General features: G+C 44.4%; 3 protein-coding genes across 8 annotated transcripts; 2 read left to right on the top strand and 1 right to left on the bottom strand.

The window, feature by feature from the left end:
* Nucleotides 1-110: 110 nt before the first annotated feature.
* Nucleotides 111-10,357, top strand: LOC130536268 (proprotein convertase subtilisin/kexin type 5). 2 transcript variants are annotated; one of them, XM_057052095.1, is made up of 16 exons: nucleotides 116-674; nucleotides 1,673-1,876; nucleotides 1,966-2,034; nucleotides 2,132-2,174; nucleotides 3,846-3,991; nucleotides 4,453-4,647; nucleotides 5,039-5,125; nucleotides 5,204-5,402; nucleotides 5,479-5,702; nucleotides 5,792-6,034; nucleotides 7,696-7,941; nucleotides 8,122-8,317; nucleotides 8,391-8,596; nucleotides 8,683-8,783; nucleotides 9,058-9,229; nucleotides 9,288-10,357. In XM_057052095.1, exons 1-16 carry the CDS (start codon nucleotides 497-499, stop codon nucleotides 9,656-9,658), a joined length of 2,880 nt encoding a protein of 959 aa, XP_056908075.1. In that variant the 5' UTR covers nucleotides 116-496; the 3' UTR covers nucleotides 9,659-10,357. The 2 variants fall into 2 exon arrangements, with proteins under 2 accessions (XP_056908076.1, XP_056908075.1); XM_057052096.1 differs by lacking the exon at nucleotides 5,039-5,125 and having other exon boundaries at nucleotides 111-674.
* Nucleotides 10,358-10,529: 172 nt separating this feature from the next.
* gcnt3 (glucosaminyl (N-acetyl) transferase 3, mucin type) lies at nucleotides 10,530-13,260 on the top strand. The gene is made up of 2 exons (XM_057052107.1): nucleotides 10,530-12,017; nucleotides 12,417-13,260. The coding sequence occupies exon 1, from the start codon at nucleotides 10,672-10,674 to the stop codon at nucleotides 11,944-11,946; it is 1,275 nt and encodes a 424-aa protein (XP_056908087.1). The 5' UTR covers nucleotides 10,530-10,671; the 3' UTR covers nucleotides 11,947-12,017; nucleotides 12,417-13,260.
* bnip2 (BCL2 interacting protein 2) lies at nucleotides 13,116-19,353 on the bottom strand. 5 transcript variants are annotated; one of them, XM_057052103.1, is made up of 12 exons: nucleotides 19,253-19,353; nucleotides 18,478-18,941; nucleotides 17,420-17,515; nucleotides 17,254-17,318; nucleotides 16,912-17,088; nucleotides 15,537-15,719; nucleotides 15,264-15,366; nucleotides 15,053-15,184; nucleotides 14,888-14,974; nucleotides 14,709-14,807; nucleotides 14,475-14,510; nucleotides 13,116-13,598 (listed from the first exon to the last, which is right to left on the bottom strand). In XM_057052103.1, the coding sequence occupies exons 2-12, from the start codon at nucleotides 18,801-18,803 to the stop codon at nucleotides 13,550-13,552; spliced, it is 1,353 nt and encodes a 450-aa protein (XP_056908083.1). In that variant the 5' UTR covers nucleotides 18,804-18,941; nucleotides 19,253-19,353; the 3' UTR covers nucleotides 13,116-13,549. The 5 variants fall into 5 exon arrangements, with proteins under 5 accessions (XP_056908083.1, XP_056908086.1, XP_056908082.1 ...); XM_057052106.1 differs by adding an exon at nucleotides 14,071-14,095 and having other exon boundaries at nucleotides 18,478-19,352; XM_057052102.1 differs by having other exon boundaries at nucleotides 18,478-19,352.
* Between the last annotated feature and the right edge of the window lie 7,083 nt (nucleotides 19,354-26,436).

Genomic DNA, 26,436 nt, shown 5'->3' with positions numbered 1-26,436 from the left:
TAAAGAGCATGTTTTACTCAAACCGTAAACTTTTTAATACATACGTTTCAAATTCATAGCAATTATAGATGAACCTTTTAACAATTTTGCAAAATTAGACAGTAAAGCAAGTAGATTAGGTCTGTGTTTTGATTGGAATTGGCACTTTTTAAACTTTAAAGCTGTGTATTTTTAAAAAAAAATTAGATTTCTTGTTCATATCTGATTTTTCCTTCATAAATCCGCGATTAATTACCTGCATCACAGGTGTGCTTATTTGGATGTCTCTCTTTATTTATTTATTCTCTCCTCCCCATGGGTCATTTACCAAAGAGTGACCCAGACCGCACTCATTGTCCACTGTTTCACACACACACACAACGGAGGAAAAAAAAACTGGTCCAGCAAGTTATTTGCGAGCGGGTGTTCACTGAGGCAGCGCACCTACTGCACGGATACTGCGTCTGTGAGGAGGTCGGTCGTTTGTCTCTTGCTCTCCAGGTCCTCGGGCGCGGTCATGAGGCTTTTCCTCGCGTTTGTGATCACTGTCTGCAATGTTGGATTTATTGGATGCAAAGTGTCGTCGAAATGTCCAAGCGGACAGTTCATGTTGAAGAACCAGTGCGTCCTCTGTCATCCCACTTGTTCAGAGTGCAACGGGCATGAGCTGTTTGAATGCACTACCTGTGGAGTTGGTGAGTCTTTTCCTACCTTTTCTCTCAGAATAGCATGTATTATATATAAAATAGTATATCTCCACAAGGAAAACTCTTGTGATCCTGATTTCCTCCTTGGAAACAATGTTTGTGTGGACTATGAGCTTGTTAAATAACAAAAAAAGCATTATAAAAGGAAATCCATGTTAGTAAATTATTAACCCAGCTGATTATGATGGAACATTTTTTCTCAGGGCGCCTCCTTTGAATATGTCACCAAAGTAAATGCTGTTCGACTCTGGTTTGGTCTTAAACGGTTTTGCAATTGGCAATGTTGGTTTTTCTCTCAAAGGAGTACCTTTGCAATGAGCCGCAGATGAATGAGTGATCGTTTTCAAGCAGTTTTTATGCTGTAATTTGATCACACCAGAATGGGTCTTTTGTTGATGGAATGAAAAGAGATGAAAAAAAATCCCCTTGGGCTAAGAGTATTACTGTTGCACTTTCCTGGGCTTAACCCCGGAGTGCTTTCCCCCTCACACCACACACACCCTTTTTCTATGTAAATGTGCACTAGAAGTAGATCAAATTTCACTTTGTGTGTATTAATATGACATTTGTCAGTTGTCTGAAGCTGAAGGGTCAGAACGCAACACCTTCTCATCCCCCTCTCAAGCATCTGCACAGAAGGGAGCAGATGAGCCGATGGTGCAACTCAGCTGTACCCACAGATGCCTCAGGTGCCAGGACGAGGCTAGCAGGTGGTAGAGTGTTAATCATCAGACTGGAGGCCTGAGGCCGTGGCCGCTCATCTGCCTCTGATTTGCCCTTGTTTACCTCATTTGCATCATCGTCAGTCAAGATGCAATTGGAGTTTTCATCTTTCTTTTGAACATGTAGCTGTTAGGCTCATTTGGGTCTGATTTAGTATTCACGATGGGTGTCGTAAAGTCATTTTTTAAATGGATTTACACTGTTGTCACTATGCTTGTTCACGATAAATCAAAGTAGTGAGATTATTCCTTCTTTTTCCTCAGACGAGGATGGGCAGGAGCGTTTCCTCAACCAATTTCGCTGTCGGACACACTGCCCACGTGGGCTCTATCCTGACAGGGCTCACTATGCCTGCCTGCCCTGCATCCCCAACTGTGAACTCTGCACAGATGGCAACATATGCGCCAAATGTCGGGAACAGTACAAGCTACAGAATGGCATCTGTCAACTAGTAACCTGTGACATGGGTAAATGTGAAGTGTAGGGTCCATTTTGCTTGAGATTTATTTATTTTTATTCTTTTTAATGTATAGGCTTCTGATACTGTGTTTTTCAGGGCAGGTGCAGGACCCTGATACGGGAGAGTGCATTAATTGTGAAGTGGGATGCAAAACATGTTCCACAGGTAGGATAGCAGGAAGCATTGGAACCATGTGCACAGCACCGCTAAATATAGTGACAAACGTGCAATAAATGAATCACTTGTACTTATTTGTATACAGAGAATCCAGAGATCTGCAGCAGCTGTGTTCAAGGTTTCTTTCTGTGAGTTTTACAATTGTTTTATCCATATTGCATTTAAAATTGAGTTAACAAATCTTATTTAAATAGGAAATGACCTACTTTAATGATACAAAATTACATATTCAGGTTCTACGCTGCTTTTCTGGAATGTTGTATTTTATGCCATAAATTACAGGGTGTTTTATTCCTCACAAGCCGATAGGGCGGTATTACATGGTGTGCCGCACAGTTTACACCAGAACAGACCTGCAATTGTGTGCCCCCCCAGCCCGAGTATTCAGGTTACCTGTCTTTTCGAGTCGTGCACTGTTACTCGAGCCCTGTCCTGAGCAGGGCGTAGCGGGCTGCTTCCCCAAGATATTTAACTGAGATTATTGTTGTCACGTATAATGTAGAGAGGGGTGTAGAGGGGAAAAGGAGAACAGGAAGAGGTTGACTTGGTTAATTCAATTTCCCTACGGGGACGAATAAAGTAAATCTTGAATCTTGACCATCTTTACCACTGCTCCTGTTAATCCCAGAGGTGGAAGTTTGCAGCAAAGGCTTTGCTTACTGCTGTTAGCTGGAGTTACTGAGTGTTCCAAAATCTATTTGAGCAACTTTTTGGTGATTTATTATAGTAATTTCATGCGACAGAGGGCTCCTAACTGCATTTCATCTATCACTTGAGGCAGCTACCCTTTCAGACTGCATTAATTTCCTTTCCTTTTTTTAATATACAAACAATTTCTTATGTTAATGAGAAATATTGATTATTCACGGCAAGTTAGATTCTGTTATTTACACCCTTGTATTATGGACAAACTGTAATCTAAATTTAAAATTCTGTGACTTACTCTAAATGGACTTTATATTTTCATTTAATTTTTTTTTCTCAAAGCTTTTCTCAACCAATTAAAACCGAGGTGCTGATACCCTGTCCTGGAATGTGTCCTCTAATATTTGCACTGAGGGGTTCTTAAACATCCTGCAGACTGTTTCCAGGCTGGGTCCAGTCTGCAGCAGCTGCTATTGTTGGCAAGATGATGGATGCACTGTGGTGCCTCCAGCTGTTCCTTCTCAAACAAACCACCGCATCTTAGCAGAAAATCCTCGGCAACACAGTAGGAAGTGCAGCTTGGATCTGATCAGACTTTCCCATGTAGGAGGAGGAGAAGAGGTGGTCGAACCATTGCTGATTTTGTTGTTTCAACCTGTTAACCTTTGATCACAGATGGACTCTGTTATGGAGGAGTCCTTCTTTTATGCTTCAGCTTTGTATTATACATCCCTGTGATTGCACATTTAACACAACCATCTAATTTAGGGATGAATAGTCAGGTTAATGACAGAGCCCCTAATGACCTCAGAGCTACAAATGACAGGAATTAGCTCTCAGAATTACACTACACATCGGAAAAGACTCACAAAAAGGTTTAAAAAGCAACCTACATTATGCTTTTGTGTGTGCTTTTTGGCTGGGAGCACTATTGAAGTTAACAATACAGCAACAGGTGTGCTGTAGACTTAATGTGTATGTTGAGGTTGCCTCGTGCATGCGATTCAGCTTTTGTCTGGTTTCACTTTGATCACGCAGGTGAACACCATGCAGAAATGTCACTTTCTAATAGCTTATCGTGACACGTAGAACACATGCAGTCTATCAAAGTGATTAGTTGTATAGCATGACGGTGATTTTGACTCTTTTTACAGGTTCAGACACCAGTGTCGCAGGCATTGCCCTCAGAGCACCTATGAGGACTGGGGCAGGGGTGTGTGTCTGCCCTGTCCAGTACCATGCACAGACTGCAGGAGTAACACACGCTGTTTTGCCTGTCAGCCTGGTTACTTCCTCAATGGTAACACTGCAACAATTCTTTCTGTGTGTATGTTGCTATTGCTCACATGCATTTAAATTATCTACGTGATTTATGCTGTATACTACAATTGTATACTCTCCATATGAAACAATCATTGCTCTTGGCAAATGGTGGAATTCTGCCAAACATAATTTTGCAAATCCATGCCAGCAGCTGTGAAAAAGATGGGTAAAACATTTTCTAAAGAAGGATTACAAAACTGATAATTTAGCAGATATTTTGAGGGTGATTATATAGCCTGTTACTACTGAAACAATCATATCATGTTTTTTTAATTGAAACATTAACATAATTTGAACCAGTAACAGTGTAATAACATAACTTTATGGAATTGCTTATTTTTAGCCTTATCTTTTGGTTGAATTACTATAGTCGTAAATGTGTCATGTCTGCTACATTTTGCAAGATTAAATGAAGCCGTTTCCTTTGTCTACTATCAGGGGGAGCGTGTATCAAGCAGTGCCCACAGCAGACTTTCAGTAACTCCACTGGGTGGCGCTGTCAGCCGTGCCACAGGTCATGTCAGACCTGCCACGGCCCTCGTTCAACAGACTGCAACCTTTGCCTTAATGGAAACGCCCCTCTTCACGGACAGTGCCCCATGGTGAACTGTCCACTGGGACAATATTATGATGGTATGAGGAAAAAAAATCTCATTTTTATGTGCTCACTGACCCAGTACAGTTTAAAGAGTAACTTTAAAATCGTGAGCTTCCATTGCATTAATGCAGAGGTAGGTTTGCATACCTGTTAACCTGTTTAAAATGTTAATTATTACATATCGGACACCTTTCATTCAAGAGCCACAGAGTCGATAACTCCTTTAAACCTCTGATTCAATGACTTCCTTTGGCATGCGTGCACGGTGCTACAGTATATTCAGACTGTTCAACATTTCTTGAGGAACATATTGATGGTTTTTCTCCTTGTGGTTGAATCCTTCCCCTAAAACAGCTTTACTGGTTGTGTTTGCAACTTGGAGAATGTGTTCTTTAAAATACGTATTCGGGTTACTCTGCTTTACAGGGAAAAATAGCCTGTGTCACTCATGTGATGCATCCTGTAAGACCTGCTTTGGGCCACAAGCGCTAGATTGTTCTTCTTGTTTTAAAGGTGCAAATATTTTCTACCTTTTTAAAATATTTACCTCAAATTGTGCACTGTCTATTAACCTATTTATTTGTGCCACAGGACAATTCCTGGACCAGGAGGGTTCTTGTGTGTCACAGTGTCCATCTGGCTCCTTTGCTAACTCTGCCACTCTGCTGTGTGAGGAATGCTCACCAAACTGTGAGTCATGTGTGGACAATAGTGATAACTGCATCAGCTGCTCCAAAAGTAGCAATAAACCTTTTCACCACCGGGGGCGCTGCTGGAGAAACTGCCCAGAGTAAGTCATTGGATACTTTATCTGAAATAATTGCTTTTTTGTTTTTATCTTTACTGACCATTCTGATTGATGACAGTGGCTTCTATGAGACCACTGTTGGGACGTGTGAAGCCTGTGATAGCTCCTGTTTGACATGCGATGGCATCAAGACCCAATGTCTGTCCTGCGCTGATGGGTATTTTCTGGAGAGTGGCACGTGTAGCCTCAACTGCACCCTGCGGACGTACCCTGCAGACGATGGCACCTGCCGCCGCTGCCCCCCACATTGTGACGTCTGCGCAGACGACAGGAACTGTTTCAGTGAGTTTTCGGCCGTCTGGTCGGCGACGGTTTCTGGTGTGATGATAAGTGTGAATTAACAGGTTGGCCACTTGTCTACATCTTTTCAGAATGCAGCTTCCTCTATCTGATGCTGCATGGTGTGTGTAAGGCTAGTTGCCCCAGGGGCTATTACGAGGATATGGAGGAAGGCCGCTGTGGTCAGTGCCATCCTACCTGTGGCACCTGTTCAGGGCCCCTGGAGGACGACTGCGAGAGCTGCTCAGAATTAAACCCCAAACTCTACAAAGGGACATGCACCAAAGATTGCCCACCCAGGACCTACTATGAAAATGAAGCTATGGAATGTCAAGGTGAGATTCCCAATTTTGTGTGGTTAATGAACAGGTTTTGGGTCATCGGCAGTGACGATTATGTTGGGTATTTTTTAGCCACCTGCTGATTAATCAGAATCATCCATTGCTCTTTCCTGTTAAGCTATTTAATGTATTCAGCCATACGTAATACAGGCATGGAATACTGCAAACTTCAGACTTATTCCTAGCTTTAAATTTGCTATGGTGAATTATTGCTATCTAGTTTTGTCACATGGGGCAGTGAGAAAGCTGTTAAAGATTTACCATAATGCCTAGAAGAGGATGTTAATTTTTGTTAATAATTTCTTTGGTAGATTATTTGTTGTTACAGCGCTGTTTAGCATCACATTTTATACTGTTGGATTCATAAACCTTTTAACCAGCATTAGTCTCGGGTTAGCAAACAAGTTTGTTTTGGTCACTCTGGCAACAGCCCACCAAAGCTGAATCCACGAGTGTTCAAGAGGGTCACGGTCAGGACTGCGGGCAGACCCTTTCATCCTGTCCATCTCAGATTCTGGAGGTTGTCCCTGAGCAGCCCTGCTCAGAGGGGGGAGTGTTGGAGGACAAAGGTCTCTTAATCTTAGATTGCCATCAGTTATGCACACTCTCTCTGTCTCCAATGATGATTAGCCAGTATTTCCAGTAAGGAAGGTTCCCCACCCCACCTGTCACACCACCTTTATCAAATGACCTTATGGACATAGGCACTTAAAGGTAAAGACCTGGAGCTACTTAGGACCCGCTGAAACGATTTAGAAATGTTTTACGGGCATATTGAACCTATTGCTAATGAACAGAAATAATCTACCCCACAATTTCTTTTCCTGAAAAGTTGATATAAGGGTTAACTTGCCTTTTAGTTATCAACTTTGTGGTTCATATTTATTGGGTATATAGTGGAATAGATATGTCACTGAGGCCAGATTAATATAAATGAATGGCTCACAGCAGGAAATTTAAAGCTAATACAGGTCTGACTTCAAATCTAGAAAAGGCCGGTGACCACATTTGTGGAAATAAATTGTGTAAAAGTGAAATTCTTCACAGATTTCCTTATGAGCTCAGGTTCTGTCCATGTAATGCTGAAAAATAGTTTGACTAAGCTGACATTTCTACCCAGGCTATGGGCTGATATGTTCATGTGCCAGATCTATTTACCTGAAAGACCTCTGTCACCCTACTGGGTCATGGCTTCCTCTCCTCTACCCTCCCCTCCCCTCCTCCTCACTAAGTAGATCCATCTACAGGTTTCCCCCCCCGTGTCCATCTACAGGTATCACCGTCTTCATAGCTGTATGCTGACCCAGTCAATTCTACCAGCGGTTTATTATAATTAATTAATGTATTTCTATGATCTCTACCTATTCTCTCCTCTACCTGTCCTCCCCCTTCTCTCTCTCTCTACCCAGCCGGCCATCAGCAGGAGGGTCCCCCTACATGAGCCTGGTCCTGCTCAAGGTTTCTTCCTGTTAAAGGGGAGTTTTTCCTTGCCACTGTTGCTTGTTGGGGGTCAGGCTCTGGGATTCAAAGCGCCTGTTGAGTTTTGTAACAGACGCTATATAAATAAAGATTGATTGATTGACACTGATATTTGTACTGGTGACACGGGTTGGAATCAAATGGTTTTTGTGAGTTATTGCTCGTTTGTGTTGCAGAGTGCCATCAGACCTGCAGTAGCTGCTCTGGCCCCGAAGCAAACCAGTGCACCCAGTGCGAGAAGGGACTTGTGCTTGATCCAAACACGTTGCTGTGTGGGGTGACGGGCGACACTGACTGCCCACCACGGACCTACCTCCACGATGACCAGTTCACCTGTATGGGTTGCCACCGCCATTGTTATTCCTGTCAGGGTCCGGGGAAAGATAAATGCCTGACCTGTGCCATCCCAGCATTCCTCCACAGTGAGCATTTTCCAGAAGTCTTAACATACAGAAGTAGTTCAGGGATCAAAATCAACCACATATGAGCTTAGCTACAGCAATACTATCATCTCTAGGCTTATCATCAATCAATATTTAACAGGTCTTAGGACAGTCAGGTTTGCACGATCAGGTGCTACATTAACTTTTCTACTTTTGAAGATGGTTCGTGTGTGGGAGAATGTCCGGGTGGCACGTATGAGACGAGGCAGTTGGCTGATGGAACAGAGCTCGGATACTGTTTGCCCTGTGACCACGCCTGTTCCACCTGTAACGGAGCGTCACCCAGAGATTGCATCACCTGTTCTTCAGCACACCTGCGTCTCGGGGAAATCTGCGTGACTCACTGTCCCACAGGGTATGCCTCTGTCCTCCTAGGGTTTCATTTACTGGTCGGAGAGATCACAGACAAACAGGGTTTCTCTCATTAGGTATTACAGAGACGGTTCCCACTGCAAGCGGTGCGACCCGTCCTGCGAGCTGTGCACGGGTCCGGGGCACGAGTCCTGCAGGACCTGTCTGCCCCCCTTTCTGGAGCTGCAAGGCACTAAACTGTGCGTGGAACGCTGCCCACAGCGCTTTTATCAAATGGGTGACCTCTGCAAACAGTGTCACACCAGTTGTCAGACCTGCACAGGTACTGATATTAGAGCTTATTCATCATGTCAATTTTAGATATATTTATGAGGACTCAGACCGTGTGTGTGTGTGCGTGTGTTGCAGGCCCCTCCCCTCAGGGCTGCCTGACATGTGACTGGGGCAGCACCTTAAAGGACCATGTCTGTTATCCGCGTTGTGAGGAAGGGCGATATTTTTCAGTTGAGGTGTGAGTCACATGACCTTTTTGGCCATTTTGAATTCTGCCTGTTATTTATTGTGTTCTCGACAAATGTAGCTTATCTTAGTGGGGGGAAATGATTTTTCAAAAATCCTTAAGTGAAACGGAGACCCTATTTGATTTGCGGTTAAAGCAATAAATTCCCAATGGCAAACGAATGACCTTTTCTTTGTTTTTTAAATGAATTCTTTCTTTAGAATGATTTAAAATGAGTCTCATATTTAACATGTCCACGTCCCTGTGGATCGGTGTCACTTCAGGAAACCTGTGAGCTGTGTGACGGCTCATGCAGGCATTGCTCTGGCCCCAGACCTGACCAGTGTTTGACGTGTCATCGGGAGTTCGCCCTCCACGCCGTAGAGAACCGATGCGCCCGCTGCTGTCGGGCTCCAGGGAACGTCACAGAGTGCTGCGTCTGCGACAGGCGCTCAGGTAGATCCTGGAGACAGCCGGCAATGCGAACACCACCTCACTTCTTTTGTCTTTCTAGGACTGTGCGTGGAATCGCCCGAGCCCGGAGACGCTCAGGGACCGGACCTTAGAATATCATCAAAAGCTCTAACTCACACCTCGGCGGCCTTGCCCGTCGCCCTGCTGCTGGCGCTGGGCCTGGCTGTGGCCCTGGTTGTCCTGGTCAAGGCCCGCGCCAGGAAGAGGTTCTGCTGGAGCCAGAGCTACGAAAGACTGAGTGGCAGTGGGAGCATCAACATGCCCCACGGCGTGCCGGAGCCAGACAGCGGAGACGAGGTGGACGTGGTGTACACCAGCAGAGGCGGATCGGCCTTCCGGCGCTACAGCTTTATCCACGAGAAGGAAGGAGACGAAGGGCAGGAAATGACGGAGAACACGTGTCTGAACTAGGGAACATGAGATGGCTGCAGAGATTTTTTTTTTTTTTTATTATTATTATTATTATTATTATTAAGAAAATGTTTTTTAAGTTCCAGTATGTTTTATTATAAAATAAGGTATACTCTGTAAAATACATATTGTTTAATAGGTGTGGTGTGAAAGAAAAATGCATATTACCTTTACATGTTTGTTAAACAGTAAAATTGTTGATCACAAGTGAAATGAATCTGAATCAGAAGAAAGTCCTTTTACTGTTTTTATTACTTTTATGCAGAAGAACGTCCTTTTACTGTTTTTATTATTTTTTTAATTTTAGCACACGCAAACATTCATGTGAAATATGTTTAGTTTAAAGTTAATAAATCTGACCTGACCTGCTAAGACATGCTGCGCCTCTTTTGGGCTGTGAGCCATGGGATGAAAAGCAACACTTTAAAGGGCGCAAAAATTGCGCAAAACCTGCACTTCAAGGTCTAATCAGAGATTTATTGCTGAGCAAAGTTTACAGAGATAAAAGTTGAGCTGAAAGGGAGGGATAAGCGCTTGGAAAGCTGAATAAACTATTAGAATAATCCAAGGTAGTTTTCTATGTCAACTGGACTGTGTTTCTTCTCTTGAAGACGTTTTGCCTTCTATCCAGAAGGCTTCTTCAGTTCAGTAATGTTAGAATAATATAATGCACACGGCATAAACCGAGTATATTGGCAACGTTTTTGTTGTTCATTGACTTTACATGAATTTATTATAGTTACTATAGCTTATTCAAGAGTGTGTTGCACTAAAAATTCAGAAAATCCGTTCCATAATATAAGAAATTGGACACGTGGAGACAAATTTAACGTAGGAAACGGTCCAGATTTTACATAGGATGTCAGTAAGAACCTGAATTATGCTCAACAGGATATTTGAACAAGAAACCTGTGGTTGTGACACGCCTCCCTCCCTGTTATTGCATTGGTGTAACGCAAGTTTTTGCTTACCAAATCATCTGAATATTTGCTAAAGGCTCTTCTAGAGAAGCCATGGTTTCCGCGAGGAAGTTGAAGATTTTGTCCATCATCTTTGCGTCTGTCTCCGTGTTTTTGCTGCTTTTAAGAAGTGAATTGAGGGAGCGGTCCAGGCGTCGCCCCCCGCTGCCGCAGCAGCTCTGCGCCGACCTGCCGGGCTGCCTGGCCATCATCGAAGGGGACGTCACGGGGAGGGAGAGGAGCTTGGAAATGCTTCTGACATCCAGGAGCAAACGAAATGAGTTAAAGGAGAGTTTCTACATCAATGCGACGGCGGACTGCGCTTCTTACATTGAAAGAAGGGGGTTCATCACGGAGCCTCTGAGCGAGGAGGAGAGAAACTTCCCCATCGCTTACTCCATGGTGATCCATGACAACATCGAGATGTTCGAGCGGCTCCTGCGGGCCATCTACACCCCTCAGAACGTCTACTGCGTCCATGTGGATCAGAAATCCAAGGATGAATTCAAGGCGGCCGTCGTGGGGATTATTTCCTGCCTCCCTAACGTGTTCCTGGCCACCAAATTAGAAAGCGTGGTGTACGCGTCGTGGTCCCGCGTACAGGCGGACTTGAACTGCATGAGAGATCTGCTGGACTCCAAGGTTAAATGGAAGTACATGCTGAACACATGCGGGGCCGACTTCCCCATCAAAACCAACAGGGAGATGGTGCAGGCGCTGAAGACCCTGAAGGGCATGAACAGCATGGAGTCCGAGACCACCAACGAGAACAAAAAGGGCCGGTGGCTGTACCACCACCAGGTCACGGATGAGGTGATCAGAACAGACGTGGAGAAAAGCCCCCCGCCCATAAAAACGCCCATGTTCTCCGGAAGTGCCTACATCGTGGTGTCGAGAACTTTCGTGCAACACGTGATGACAGACGCAAAGGTGCAGGAGCTCCTGGAGTGGGAGAAGGACACCTACAGTCCGGACGAGCACCTGTGGGCCACCCTGCAGAGGATGCCCACAGTCCCCGGGTCATTGCCCCACAACAGCAAGTACGACACGTCGGACATGCTGGCCCTGGCGCGCGTGGTCAAGTGGAGCTACTTGGCGGGTGATGTGGAACTGGGGGCCCCGTACCGACCCTGCACCGGGGACTACAGGAGAGCTGTGTGTGTGTACGGAGCAGGGGACATCCAGTGGCTCCTCGCACAGAGACAACTATTCGCAAACAAGTTCGATCCTCAGATCGATGATGTCGCCATCAGGTGTCTGGAATCGTACCTGCGCACGAAAGCGTTAAGTTCGTTGCGTCAGAAATTAATTTTAAATGGATGTTGTTGAAGTGGTAGAATAACTTTCCTCCTAAATTTTGCATAAAAACTTAATGTCTGTGTAGATTCTCAATCATCCAGGTCATTGTATCCAAGGTAGTTTTCTCTGTCAACTGGACTGTGTTTCTTCTCTTGAAGACGTTTCGCCTTCTATCCAGAAGGCTTCTTTAGTTCTGGACTCGCTGGGGAGAGATCTTTAAAATATAGCCCCTGTGGACCATCTGCATGCTAATGATCTGGGTGGTCACCTGAGAGTCGTTAGCAGGGTCGTTGGTAGGGTCACCTAGGTGAACGACCCTACCGTCGACCCTGCTGTTCACCTAGGTCGACCTGCTAACGACTCAGGTGACCACCCAGATCATTAGCATGCAAATGGTCCACAGGGGCTATATTTTCAAGATCTCTCCCCAGCGATTTCAGAACTAAAGAAGCCTTCTGGATAGAAGGAGAAACGTCTTCAAGAGAAGAAACCCAGTCCAGTTGACAGAGAAAACTACCTTGGATAAAAACTTAATCTAAGATTTCTGTGAAATCGGCGTTTTGGCGCCACCTAGCGGCTCTTTCTAGGCCTATTTATTTTTCGATGTGGGTAGATTTTCCTACCGTGACTTTTAAATCAATACTGGCCCTTTGTGCGCCGACTAGCTTACCACAACTGTGCCCTGAACTTTGACCTTCACCTGCTCCTTTTCTGTTTTCATAACTGTCCAAAGTGAATGTTTAAAAAATAAACGTAATAATGTTGCAACCCGGTTTGCAAACAAAATCTGAATTATCCATCCATCCTCTACCGCTTATCCGGGGTCGGGTCGCGGGGGCAGCAGCCTAAGAAGAGAAGCCCAGACCTTCCTCTCCCCAGCTACCTCTTCCAGCTCATCCGGGGGGATCCAGTCGAGAGACATAGTCTCTCCAACGTGTCCTGGGTCTTCCCGGGGGTCTCCTACCGGAGGGACATGCCCTGAACCCCTCACCAGGGAGGCATCCAGGGGGCATCCTAATTAGATGCCCAATGAATTAAATGAACAAAATAGTTTAGATTATTTTTCCTGCGTATTGATTGAAATTGGTGTTTTAACACTGTATTTTAAGCATAAAAAGATTAGAAACAAGTTGTTAATGTTAAAGGCCCTTTACATGTCCTTATACACCCTCCAGAAATGCCAGTTTCTTGAAAACTGATTTGACAGGTGAAAAATAAATCTTTATTTTCCCCAGGTAGGATTTTAACAGCACATCAGCAGTGAACAGTGAAAATGGTGAAAACTTGTCCTATGAAACATCACGAGATCTAAAATGCACTTTAAAATCTGAGCAACAATAAAAATATATTAATTTTCTCTCCATTGTCACCTTTTGAATATAAATACATATTTAAATGTGATAAAGCAGAACATGCAACAACCATTTGTGCCTCCTGTGAGTAGAAACAGTAACTAGAGGACATCCTTAAGCTTACACTGACGCTATACCAGCAGTAATAAAAAGATTAAAAACATTGGAGATGATCTGGTGTGTAACAGGAGAGTAGATTCCAGAAGGCACTTGCAGCGAACTATTGTGGGTTAAGTATGCAGCCACGATGGCCGGGGTATGAATTGGAGGGGAGAGGGGGTTCACTCTGGAACAGCAGCTTTTGCGACTTCCACTTTGTCCTGGTCGACCCTGCGGAGAGATTGAAGAGTCAGACGAGTGGAGGGAGTATTTTATATAAACAGTGGTGGCCTTGTTTTTTGTTTTAAAATAAAAATCATTTATTAGGCAGCTGGGTTGTAATAATTTCAGCCACTGCTGTGTATAATTTATAATACTAATATCTAAAATGCAATAAACTCTTGTCAGTCATAAGACTGATTAGCCTTTTATAAATTCTGAGCCAAATGCATGTGTGTGCTTAAGCACACGAGATTACTCCGTGTTAAGGGGGCCTTTTAATAGCAGCACATGTGGATTTGATCTATCAGGGTGTCCACTGTGATCACCTACTCTTACATCAGTGAAACAGACCTTGTGTGTTCTAACGTTAGCAGGTGAGACATGCAAGAGGCTGTGAGTTTGGTGACAAAGTGGTTACAGGAAACCCCCCCCCCCCGTGTCAGGGATCCACTAGCACCTTGTGGCACAGACATGAACTTACCCAGCATGGATTGATTCAACGCACCCTGTTTGAAAACACATGCGTGTAAATGCCCTGTGATCGCGCTGAAGGCCATGACGCACAGCAGCGATGCATTTAGGAGAATCCGAGTTTTTATAGGAAGCACATCAGGGGAAAAGTTCAAGTCTTGGCTCAGAAATGTGATTTCATGGATTAAACGGCCACCAAGCTACCAGGAATTTTTGGAAAAACCGTTACCGGTAAACAAGTTCTGCGTTTGAAACATTTTTTTTTCTTTTTGAAAAGAGCCAGTTCTCTAATTGCTAGAAAAAGAGGCATCTTGGTGCATTTCTGAAGCCAAAGAAAATCTTAAATGTTAGTTTTTTAAAATAAAAAGGGAATACAGTAGCAGGGATACCGATCCGGGGTAGAAATGGATATACCTTTTATGGCTTTTCCTATTTTTTTCGTGGTCAAACCTTAGAAAGCGGGGCAGGGAAATGAGGTTAAGAGAAGAGAAACACACAGCCAAAATCATCCCAAAGACCTGAGACAGGCCCGGCAACAGTCCACAGATTTATATCTGATACAGAATCAAAAGTCCAGATCAGTCAGGGTTATAGAGACTTAGTTAGACGGGGCTGATGATCACTGAGTGTGTTGAAGTGAAGACTCACTGTTTGATGCAATCTGGTATTGACACATACTCCATCGGGACCAGCTCTGCCAGGTCTGCCAAGCTGTAAACATACTTGATTTTCTGACTGAATTTGGAGCTGTGAAAAGACGAGAGATGGTCAAAATCTGGCGACACGTCCTGGCATCTCTTTATCGGGTGGTTACAGTGACCTCTGACCTTATGAAGGGTTTCGTGAGTGCCAGGAGGGTACGGATAAACCAGGAGGGATGGACGATTATCAGAGACTTCAGGTTCTTTCTTAACCTGCGCAGGAACGGTGACACAAGCTGTCAATCATCCGTCTGACCTCCGCCTCCGCGTCAGCACGAGGCGTCAGCTCACCTCCTGTCGATCTGCTGGTAACACTTCCTCAGCCAGCCCACGGTCGGCATCCTCTTCCGAGACGTGGCCCCGTTCAAGTAGACGATCATGTAGTTCTCGGCCACCAGTAGCTCCAGCGTGCCGATGACGTACCTGCGGCGGGTAAATTCCATTAGCGCCGCTGCCAAAAAGCTGGGATCACAAGGTCAGAGGCGCTCAAAGAAACACTCACTTGAATAAATTGTCCATGATGTAGCGGTAATTAGGCTGATTGCTCTCAGGCATGAAGCACACGGCAAACACAATTATGGCATTCAAGCCGTCTCCATAGTAACCTAGATGAATGATTGAGTATCAAAGCACCGTTCTGTGTTCTTAATGTAAAAAGACAAGTAGAAAACATCTTTCTGCTGTCTATTTTCTAAATTCTCTCTTCACTTGGGACATTAATGACAGATTGAAATCGTTTTATTGACAACAAAGGCTCTCCTCGCCGCGACGTTACCTCCGTGGCTGATGACCCTCTTGTAAGGCTCGATGGCCTTCATGTCCACTCTGTGCTCCTGCTCTCCGATGCGAAACACCCTCCAGCGTCGGCTCTCCTCCCGCTCCTCGGCGGCGGAGTACTCCTGCACTGACTTCATCCCCTTCTGGAGCAGCTCTGTGGTTTTAGGTTTGGGAAGGTCATCTGAGAGGAGAGGAGTTCACAGTTCACCGCACGGATGCCTCCAGCTGCCCGGAGGTAATTTGGCCTGATCGTTTAAACATCTTTAGGGCTGATTATTAGCGATTCCTCTCATGCACGTCAATCGGCTGGTATTATCGCTCACATTCGGATTTCATGTGTTCTGTTTAAATCAACATCAGGAATCACTTAAAGGACCTCTGTGCCCTTTGAAAAGGAGAATTCTGCCTGGATGGATCACATGTGTTGATGATGTCACGTTCACGGCGACGATGTAAACGACTTACGGGACGTCACATTGAAACCATGTTCATTCGCCACCATGTGCAAAAACGGAGGAGAATCTGCTTACATTTATGATTAGCTCCCTGTTATATTTGTTCCTCAATCATCAGGAGCAAGATTAACACCCAAAAAATTATTCATAATAGTAGTTTTAAAGGAAGAAAAACAAACACACACCTATTTCTGCACAAAATGACTCCCACTGCATTTCCACTGTAATCCTCGGGTCCTATTTCTACATATTCTATGACGCGTTTTGTATTAACGCCACCCTGTGTCTTCGAGACGAGGCAAGCCCTAAAATAAACTGTGCGTGCAAAATGATACACCGTTCTTCATGTTTATGGATTGTCCATCTTGTAAAACCACTTAAGAAATGCTATAAAATTACAGCGCAGGGCATAAATGAGTCCAATTAGAGCCGCTCTATCTAAAAAATAAGCTACTGACAGATAAGGTCCATCTTGATGATAAAGATAATGATGGCAAAAAGATGGGAATGGATTTTGCATGCTTCATCGGTGATAACTGGTGACAGACTGTAAATCTGGTTGATTAACATGTGCTGGAAGGACAAAAAACCCAACCAAGTAATAAATATGGAATCCAAGTGACCTTACCGCGAGGAAGAGAGAAACCTGTAGTTGGCCTGCAGCCTGTTTCCAGACAGACAGTGGAAACATTTCTTCCCAGAAAAAGAGGAAAGCAGCAGTGTGGAAACACAAAACAATTAAGCACATTTTGACTACAGTCGGAGGACTCAGCCTCCACAACAACACCATAGAAACACGGGAGGACATGCAAATGAGTCCAGGAGCAGAAAACGGGAGCCGGCATCTCTGCCCTCGAACTGAAAATCGACTTTTTAAATCCCCGTTACGGCTAAACTGTAATGATAGACACTTCTCACCTTCCCACTCAAACTCGTTGCTGTTGTCGGACGGCGTGTCGATGCCGTCCAGGTCCAGCTCGGTGCTTTCATCCAGCTCATCGGACAGGAGGGAGCCTTCGCTGCGGTCCAGCGTCAGACTGATGTTTGGAGCTGTAAGCTTCTTCTTTGCCTTCTTTCCTTGGCCGGCTGGATATCCTGAGCAGGACAAACGGCAGAATGTGGCCTTCATTTAATTTAGTTCTTAGGCACCGATGAGGAGCTGAACAACAATAACAGTCACCACCAAACATGGAGAACATCTGATATTGTTGCTGTGTTATGACAGCAACTTGAGGGGTAGTTTTTTTTAGGTTTCATTACCAGGTTCTCCTTCGGAGGTTCCTGCAAACAGCTCGTCTTCGAGTTCCTCTTCCTCAGGCAGCGGCCTTTAACGCAAACAGACAGCGATTGTGACATCAGCAAGATTTCCAACAGATCTCATCAAAAGCAGGAAATCCAGCATGCAGAGAAAACTGTACAACAATACCGTGGAAAGTCCTCATCCTGCCACTCTTCCTTCAGCTCCACTCCTTCCATTCGGAGACGCGCCTCTGTTGTGGCGACGGACTCTTGGCGCTCCAGGCTGAGGACGGAGACAGAAAAGGTACAAAGTTTAGGAACCGTGTCCAGGAGGAAAACCAGGAGAACTAATAGTAAATTAATGCAATTTTAGGCGTTATTAAAAGAAGCAGGGGATTATACCTGAGCTTTGATATCATTCACTGTTTTCTTAACCAACTTTATGCTCAAAAGCCTCCTCCAGAGTTTCAGCTCGCCAGTGGCCCCATAATCACCTCGCTGGCTTCTTGAACAGCTTACAGGCTTGTGTCGAAGGCTTAGTGTATCGAGCATGGAGCTACTGGCTCATGTCGATCATTTGAATGTACAGAGTGCCTGTTGGGGCATTAATTACAAGCGTGACTCCTTCCTCCGACACAAAAACCATTCTGGACATTAGGTCCCTAACGTTTCGTGAGGTATTAAGTAGTTTACTTATTTCTTACACTAATCCCAGCAAAACATCTGAGAGAGAGGTAGAAGAATCACAGTATTCAGATGGCTCAGGCCACGCTGTTAGCATGAATAATTCACTGCGTGGTTTCATAATGGGCAAAAAATAACAGCCCTTATGAGATTTCGTGGAATCCTGTCACTGTGACTCCAAGTTAAGGATCAAAAGGCAGATGTGGATCATCATGAAAGGCTTTAACATGGGATTATCCTGGAATGTCGCTCCTAATTATGATGACTTATTTCACATACACAATTACAATGAAGTTAACTGGCCACAGACCACACAGACTCATCTAATTTTTGGTTTCTGTGCGTTTGAGATGCTCAATAATGCAAGTTGCTGAGGACAACCTGGAGATATTTGTTGAATTCATCCTAGTTGATGGGCTGCATTTAAAGAGGAAACCTCACAACACCAATTTAAACAATAGCTGGAAAGTGTAAATAGATGCAGGTTCTGATAAGAGCAGGTCTAACCTGTAGGAGGAGGTAGATTCCATTTAAGTGAGATTTTGGGAAAACGATCTTTACCTTCCTATGGGTCCGGGAGGGGACCTGGGCTGGGGGAGGCTCTCCGGGGTCGAGCTCCGCGCTTCCGCCGGTGTCCGCTCATTGTTTGGAGTCGTCCTTTCCTGGGAAGAACCGCTGGTTTTGGTCACTGGGAGCGTTCCTTCCTTGTTTTGCAAGTCCTCTAATTCCTCCTCATCACCGTCTCCCGATACTCCCGAAGATGAGGAGCTGGACGCGTGTCCGTGTTCCGCTCGAGTCCTCTGGGGAGCGACCAGCTCTGGGGTGCCATTGTCCGCACTCATATCGCCCTTCAGCGCCGAATCACTCTCAGTTACATCCGATGCCATAAGCCAAGCGTCACCTGTGGCCAGGAGTCAAAGACCACTACAACCAAATGTGCAGAAAGCTGGCAGAACCGAACTTAAAAGGTTCTCGAACTTTGTGCGGCTAAGACTTAGAGTGCTGTTGTCGCTAACAGCATTATCCTGCAAACAAAAGCGTCAGATATTACATAGTATACGAATTAGTCCCTTTTCACCCAAAATGTGCCAAGAACGTGAGAATCAGGAAGTTTAAAGAAGTGTACTAGGTTTGCATAAGCAGTTTTTCGCAGGCGTCTTATCAGTTTCCTGCTTTGCTTCCTCCGAGGCACAATACCTCTCTGCCAACAGTAACGCTAGTGGCTACATTTAGCTACCCTAACCACAACAAAACACTACCGAGTGGTCACCACTTAATCGAGTCAAGTGTAAATGACGAAGCAGCGCCGGGAACCTTGTTCCTTTCACCCACTCACAAGATAAAGTTACTCCGCCGATTTATTTGTCCAAGTTCTTCGGTGCCAATCTCAACACAGCGGATAGCATTGTGCTAATAACGCTAACTAAAACTGAGCGTTTCGGGGTTGCCAGTTGTGCTTTCTACGTGTTCCCGTCAGGATTTGTTTACTCAAAATTTCAAGCATAAACCAAGAAAGACACTGAGAATGACGACAGAGACATATACGGTTAATTATTTTCACTATGTACAGTACGTGTGTACTAATTTGTGGTCGATTGTCAGCAACATTAATCAATGACAGGCCATTCAAAAATGCTTATTTCAGTGTCACGTGTACATAACTGATGTAAATAAGTTTATTAAAACATTTGGTATTCTAAGAATAGTATGTCATTTTACAATAACTGTACTAAGGCTTGACATATCAACCAAAGAATTAAAGTGCAGCCACTTTAAAAAATAATGCAAACATGGCAACCCAGTCCGGTTAACTTTCCAAGCAGGTCTTTACTGCCCCCTACTGGTGGGTCTGAAGAAAACAGCAGTGCCTCCGGTAAAAAAGTGGGAAAATAGTGTAAACTTGTTGAACTAATCTCATGCTTTCTAAACAAAATGAATAACTTTTGCACACTGCTCAACAAACCTTGCACTGATTAGTAGACTGCATATTGATTTATCTGTTTATGTAGCTTAAAAAAAAAATAAATCGAGTTTCCACTTCCGCAGAATTACCAAGACTGACAATAAGTATTTCTAGGCTGGAGTTGAATAGTGCTAAGGTTTGTAGAACAATTCCGGTGATGGTGAACGAACAGGTACAACTATGTCGATATTATATCGTCACTATGGATGATGTATAAAGATCCATTTCTGTTCTGTTAATATAAGCAACAAGTAACATAATTGCTTGAAACGTTCAATATACTCGTGTATTTTTCCAATTCAAATGATTTTTACTCAATATTTTGCACAATCTTTTATTTTTATGCTCGCCCCTTTTATTTATTTTATGTCTACATTTCTTTATTGGAACTGAGTGATAATTTCTTGCAAGTGTGTCGATTGGTGTGGAAAACCACTCTTTTTTAAAATATAGTTTTTTGTTTCGATAATACATTTGGTCAAATTTGTGTTGTGAAGGAAAAATGAACTAGTTGTCACATTGGAACGACCACCTCATCTGGCCACTAGATGGCAGCAGAAGCCCAACTACTGTAGAGTCTACGGGACTTTCAGTGTTGTAATCTAACTGATGTATGTCTCAGCTCTAATTAGGAAAATTGATTAAGCCCCAAATGTATCTGTACAATTTTCAAGGCGTGCCATTTTTATTTTTTGATGCTATTTTTTTCCATCATGTCACTTAAAAAAACATTTCAAATGGTTGAGGAGCGTATAATTACATTCATGTTAAGCAAACTTTCAAACTGATGAGAATCACCTGGAAAGAACTATAATTCCTATGCTAATTAATTAGCTTGAAAACTTCATTAGGGGTGATTGTAGAAGATATCGTTTTATGTCAGAGCCCACGGCGAACAGAGAGACAGTTGTGGATCTACCATAATGATGCTTGGTGGTTAATTCCCCCTCTGTGTGCCGGGGATCATTCAGTGTAATTTCTAATTAACGCACTGCTATTTACTCTGCTGGATCATTAGGCCTCATCACAAAAGGATAATCCAGATAAATTGAGAGTTTGTGCTACCCTTCCACCTTCCATCATGGTTCTCTTTGCTAGGCAGGTTGAAGAAATGAAGACAAATGTTTCCCGTTTGGACAAATCAAATCTTCCCAGTTCCTGTACTGGCTTCAACACATACAACACAACACACAGATAATTCAATTGTACAACTTAATGTTCAGTTATCAGAAGCTTTGCAGAAACTAACGTTTTAACCAACCAATGATGACATCATTGCTTGTTGAGGTTTATTAGGATGTAAAGACACAATAGAGAATGGGAATAGTTTAATCACACCGATGGTTTAAACACCAGAGGCGAAACATTCTCTTATTGTCCTGTTTTGTCATTTTGTGAGAGCTTATTTTAACCATGAAGGAATGGAAGAGAGCAGCGTGGGAAGCCATAACCTATTTGCGAACCACCATCATTAGGAGGTGTTCTCCAACCAATCTCCATATCGGGAAGTATTTAGGCTACTCAGAGCAGATCACTAATGAGAAAAGACAAAAAGGATTCTTGTGCATGTTTAATGCAATCTCTTTCTGGGTGTAGATGGATAATTATTAATGATTGTCGAGCCTAAAAGGGAGGCAAAAAGATAGCAACTGCAAAGAGACTAGTAAAAAATTCAGGGAGGAAGTTAAATGAATATTTAAGGAAGATGAAATATTCAATGGAAACAAATGAGCAAAACATTTAAAGTTGTATGATAAATAGTTGTGGCTGTCATTAAAGTGACCCTAGTAAGTTGTGCGGTTTGTTGCAGCAGCCGCGAGGACTCGCTCCTGCTCTGGCTGCCGAACCGGGACTCCGACGGTTGTTTTTCGTCTCAATGTGCCGGTTGTGTCTGTGACCTCGGGGTGACCTTAGGGCTGAGAAATATTAGTCTTTGATTCACTGGAGTTTGCAATGACGACACAAGATAGCAACTATTCATGATTTATTGACCTTGATCAGGGGTTGGGCTTACAACCCCGCCCCCCTCTACACACAGACACCCACACACACACACACACACACACACACGCACACCGGAACAGTTCATTGTTTGGGGACGCTCTTCGTTCTTGCACCATGTTCCTCTAATACCAACAACAAGAGACAACAATGAGGTCTGCGGCGCGCAGCATCACACTTCATTTGTTTTCCAAATGCAAAAATAATTAAATCAGCAAACAAATAATTATTCAAGTCAATGAGAACAATTATCTCAAAGACGCCTCTGAGACTTGGATGTGCATACTGAATTGATTAATTATCCTGCTAAAGATAATTGAGTTGGATCTTTGACTGCTTCCTCTCGACTCTCCGCCGCCGCCGCCTGTGTTTTGAGCTGAAGAAGGATCTCGTCATGGCGATTCTCCTCGACATCCGCTCGTCGGAAACCCTCCAATCGCTCCTCCGGTCATCTTGATCTTTATTTATTTGCATGTATTGAAAATGATGATCTATTCCTGCTGTCTGTTTTTGCCGAGGTGCTGTGTCATGCCCTTTTTGAGCAGGCAGTCAGACTGTTACCCCCCCCCACAGCTGGGGCAGAGATCATTACCTCTGTGACTGATGGCGAGCGACGCCGCGCCCAACAGCTTTATTTCCCCAGCTCGGCTCTGCCGACGCCAGCCATCACATCCTGTTAACAATGCCATGGCTCCACCGTAAAGATAATCTCTCTCAATCGGCTCTTTCTGTCTGAGGGGCCATCAGTCATCGCTAACCGGACCTCCTCCACCCCCCCCCCCCCCCCCATCCCCCTCGCCTGCTCTTGATTGACACCGCTTGGGCCTTTTCCTACTGTGTCGGTGTCATTTCTGATCCGTCCGTCCGTCCTGCTGGACAAATATTAGCCTGAGCTGAGCGAAGCCACAGGTTCTGACACGCTAATCAGCGTGAACGCAGCCGACTGTCACCGTCGTGCCACGCGAAGGTCATTTCGCTTGCTGCTAATCCGCTCGCCGCAATGTTGAACTGCGAGATCCTAATGATTCGTTTACATGTGAGACCAGGTTGATATTTTACGTCGGCGCGCGCGTTCCGTTCAAGGCCTTTTATTCTATTAACCTGTCTTGTCTTTATCAGATCCTTGCTGCGATAATTCCCACATGGCTTAGCCTTTGATAAATATGCTTTTAGGTCTATCTAATTAATGCATTCCGCTGTGAATTTCCTCGCTTGTCACCCACTCTTTAACCTCGTAGCGGAGGAAGAGTTTTTTCTGCTCAAATTAAAGGTCCTTTGAGACGGTGAACACGTCCGAGCTAATGATGTGGCGTGCCGTGCAGCCCCGCATCTTTTCTTGAGGGCCTTCTTCAACTGTTTTTGAGTAGAAATGGGTTGCAGGAGCTCGCCGTGGCAGCGTGTGGGTATTCCAGGTAAACAGGTTTGTCCCGGTTCTGTTTTCTGATGTGACGCCGTGAGCGCCGCGAGCCAGCTGCAGAGCTGATATTTGCTCTGTCATTAGGTGTTTGAAATGTGTAAGTGGTGGCGTTTCATTTGAATATTAATGGGAAAATAGAGATAAATCAAACTGCCAACGGTCGAGGTGGCGTTCTTCAACAGGAAACTGGAGTGTAATGCAATAATGATTTATCTCCAAATTAATTAAAGCGACTCAGCACTTGCCAGCCCAGTCAGGGCCTCCTTTTACTGCCAGAGTAACTGCGGTTTCCAGGCACGTAACCAAGGGACCATTCAGGGGCCTAATGAAGGAGATGGGGGGGGTGATCAGAAAACAAAGAGCTGCTGCACCGGTGAAACGCCAGCCCCAGGTTAACGCCAGGCGCTGTGACTCAGAGCGCCTCTACCTGCCAATACATGAAGCAGCTCAGATATTGGGTCTGTTCAGATGTTTCCTGGAGAATGAATCAGATTTATATCAGTGATGTTAAAAAAAGAAATCACGTGCATCATCTACTATAACGAGATGACAGTTAATTTTCCACAGTTGCTTAAAGTTTTGACATGAAAACGAGGTTTAAAGAAGACATAAAAGTGTTGTCATGCCTGTAGTCCTGTGAAAGAAGGAGATGCTAAACAGTTGAATGGTATCAACCATTCTATGGACTACAATACCCAGCTGATGTAAAAATCCATGTTAGGAGGTCTTTCTTCCTGACAAACTCAGGGTTTAAAGATTAACATCCTAGAATAATCTGCCGTCACCTACTCCAGTCATTAAATGCACATCAAGACTAAAATACACATGTTACTACATTGACCCCGAGGCCCCTGGTCAAAGCTGCCGCTACACTCAATTAAAAGAAAAATTCAATTCCTGCATTTCTGAGAAAAAAACGTCATCCAGCCAGCGTAGCGTCATCATCCGTACAGCTAGCAGAGTGTTCAGGGTCACTGAGTTCAGGGTCACGCGCTCCACTCCACTCCACTGTGTCGTTCATCTCGGGCAAGACTCGCGTTGTTTAGGCAAAGTAAAAGTCTGAAACTTGAATGAGCTCATTTCTGCAGACTCTGTCAAAATCTTTAAACAAGAAAAGAAGAGGTGTGATCCACCCTCAGCCAACAGGAGAGGCTTTGAAGCCTCTTCTTAATTTACGCAACCTTCACTGCGAGTGTTTCACAGCCAGCCGAAAAGCAAATTTCAGAATCACTCCCTGTGTCATTTCTTTAAGGATACATGTTTAAACTGTCATCCACGCAAAACAATAAACACCATCCCTTCGTCTTCAAGCTCTCGCAACAATTTATTCACATTACAGCCAAACAGTGCCACTACAAAAATACTCTTCCTTGTCTTTAAAAAGATGAAATATTTCCTCTGCTGTGTAATTCTCCTCACTGTGTTTCGAGAGATTCTGACCTAAAAAGGTTGATCAAAGACTGTTGGAACTCGACAGCCTGCAGCAACCAATAAATTGGTCCGTTCGATGTTTTGCACTGACAAATTATTCTCCAGAGTGCTCACATTCTTGGTAGCAACTCAATTAGCAGGAGACAGATGTAGCAAGAATTCACATTTATGTTTCATGGACTTTTCAATATTTTATTATTTCGCCGCGTGTTGGCACGGAGCCTTTTTATGTCACAGAAATGATAACAGTTTGCTAATTCCTCCATAAAGTGATAGTTGTTTTGGTGCGTTATTGTGTGAGTGTGTTAGGGGGGGGGGGGCTCCCTTCAGGCTCTTTCAGGCTGCTGAAAACTGGCCTGGAGCGTCCACATGTGATGAAGTGGTTGCAAAAGACAATATTTCATGTTATCAAGAGGACGGGCTCACTGTTAATATTAATATAAAGCAGAGAAATGTTGACAAACACAGCAGAAATGATCATACCTGCATCACGGCGCCTTCGCTGCCTTTGGAAACGAATGGCCTCAGATTTGGTGGCCTTGGGGATGCTCTCATTAATTTGCACGGGCGCCTCTATATTTGGGTGTTTGGTATCGACGCCCCCCCATCCCGTCCCCCTCCCAGAACAGCGGTGACCCCCTTGCACATAACCATATGGTTAACACTGAGCAATGCCCCCACCGTTCAAGCATCATTTACCTCAGACACAAACCGAGAGCCTCGCGGCGCTGCTTCATGACCACCGAGGAAGATTTCAGTTCCCAGAGCAGACGGGCACGTTCAGGAGCAGGACCAGCAGCCAGCAGACAGGTAACTGGGAGTTTTAACAGCCTATCCTGTTTCTTTTAGCGTCATGACAAAGCACCTCCTTCTGTTATGCAAATACAAAGCGGAACGGCAGCACAATAACAGCTCCAGAGTCTCAGTGTACATTTGCTCAGAACATCTGAGAGTAGCAGACTGCATAATTAAGCGCCGATGAAATGTTCCCCCGAGTCAGCCTCCTGCTTTATTAACAAAGCAATGCACTTATTCTTAATTGGTTGTTTCACTTTGCACCACCACATTAGATAAAATGACATTTCTGGAGAACAGGGGAAGGTTGTCGTCGGCTTCACTCTTTGTTTGTACCTGATCACCAGGAACCTGGAGTAGAAGCAAAGATGAGCTCTTTCAGTTAGTCCGTGACCACATCTCACCTTTTGGGTGTGTAAAAGAAGAGTTAAATCACCATACCTACTGTTTTAACTGATAAGGCTGAAAGCACCTAAACAGTCCTGATTGCAACAGACACTACAGCCTTCACTATATTTTTGTACATATTTGCAGATACCTTTTAAAAAAAGTTTTAAGTTTAGCGTTAATTTTCAGAGGCCTATGCCCCAAAACCCAGAGGATTTACTATCTTTTATTAAACAAATGAATCTCTGTGTTTACCGGCAGAAATCTGAGCCTTAGCCCCGCCCTCAGCAGCAGAACCTGGAGAACTTTTGAACGGTCTTGGAATGGGTCATTAGTACTGCGCCGGAGATGGATGACCACATCCTGCACGAGTTGCCGGGTTGCCAGAACAAGAGCTGGATGCGGGCGTTCCTCCGGTCCCTTGGACCCGCCTGCTGACCTGCTCCTGGGTCTTAGTTAACATTCAGGGGGCCCTGACCTGGAAAAACAGGCTTGGCAGCACAACCAAGGTCCCAATCTCCCCAAA

Source organism: Takifugu flavidus, chromosome 13 (genome assembly GCF_003711565.1).
Source record: "Takifugu flavidus isolate HTHZ2018 chromosome 13, ASM371156v2, whole genome shotgun sequence".
Classification (NCBI taxonomy): Eukaryota; Metazoa; Chordata; class Actinopteri; order Tetraodontiformes; family Tetraodontidae; genus Takifugu; species Takifugu flavidus.
The sequence above is the reverse complement of the archived record's forward strand: the minus strand, read 5'-3'. Positions and strand labels throughout refer to the sequence as shown.

Excerpts from the sequence above, each read along its gene's own strand:
- bnip2 (XM_057052103.1), bottom strand. The coding sequence starts at position 18,803 with ATGGCATCGGATGTAACTGAGAGTGATTCGGCGCTGAAGGGCGATATG. Across the intron at positions 17,516-18,477 it reads CCTCCCGGACCCATAGGAAG|CCTGGAGCGCCAAGAGTCCG; the intron begins GTAAAGATCGTT and ends CTCCGTCCTCAG. Across the intron at positions 15,185-15,263 it reads ATCATGGACAATTTATTCAA|GTACGTCATCGGCACGCTGG; the intron begins GTGAGTGTTTCT and ends TACCCGCCGCAG.
- LOC130536268 (XM_057052095.1), top strand. The coding sequence starts at position 497 with ATGAGGCTTTTCCTCGCGTTTGTGATCACTGTCTGCAATGTTGGATTT. Across the intron at positions 5,126-5,203 it reads TTGTTCTTCTTGTTTTAAAG|GACAATTCCTGGACCAGGAG; the intron begins GTGCAAATATTT and ends TTTGTGCCACAG. Across the intron at positions 5,703-5,791 it reads AGACGACAGGAACTGTTTCA|AATGCAGCTTCCTCTATCTG; the intron begins GTGAGTTTTCGG and ends ACATCTTTTCAG.
- gcnt3 (XM_057052107.1), top strand. The coding sequence starts at position 10,672 with ATGGTTTCCGCGAGGAAGTTGAAGATTTTGTCCATCATCTTTGCGTCT.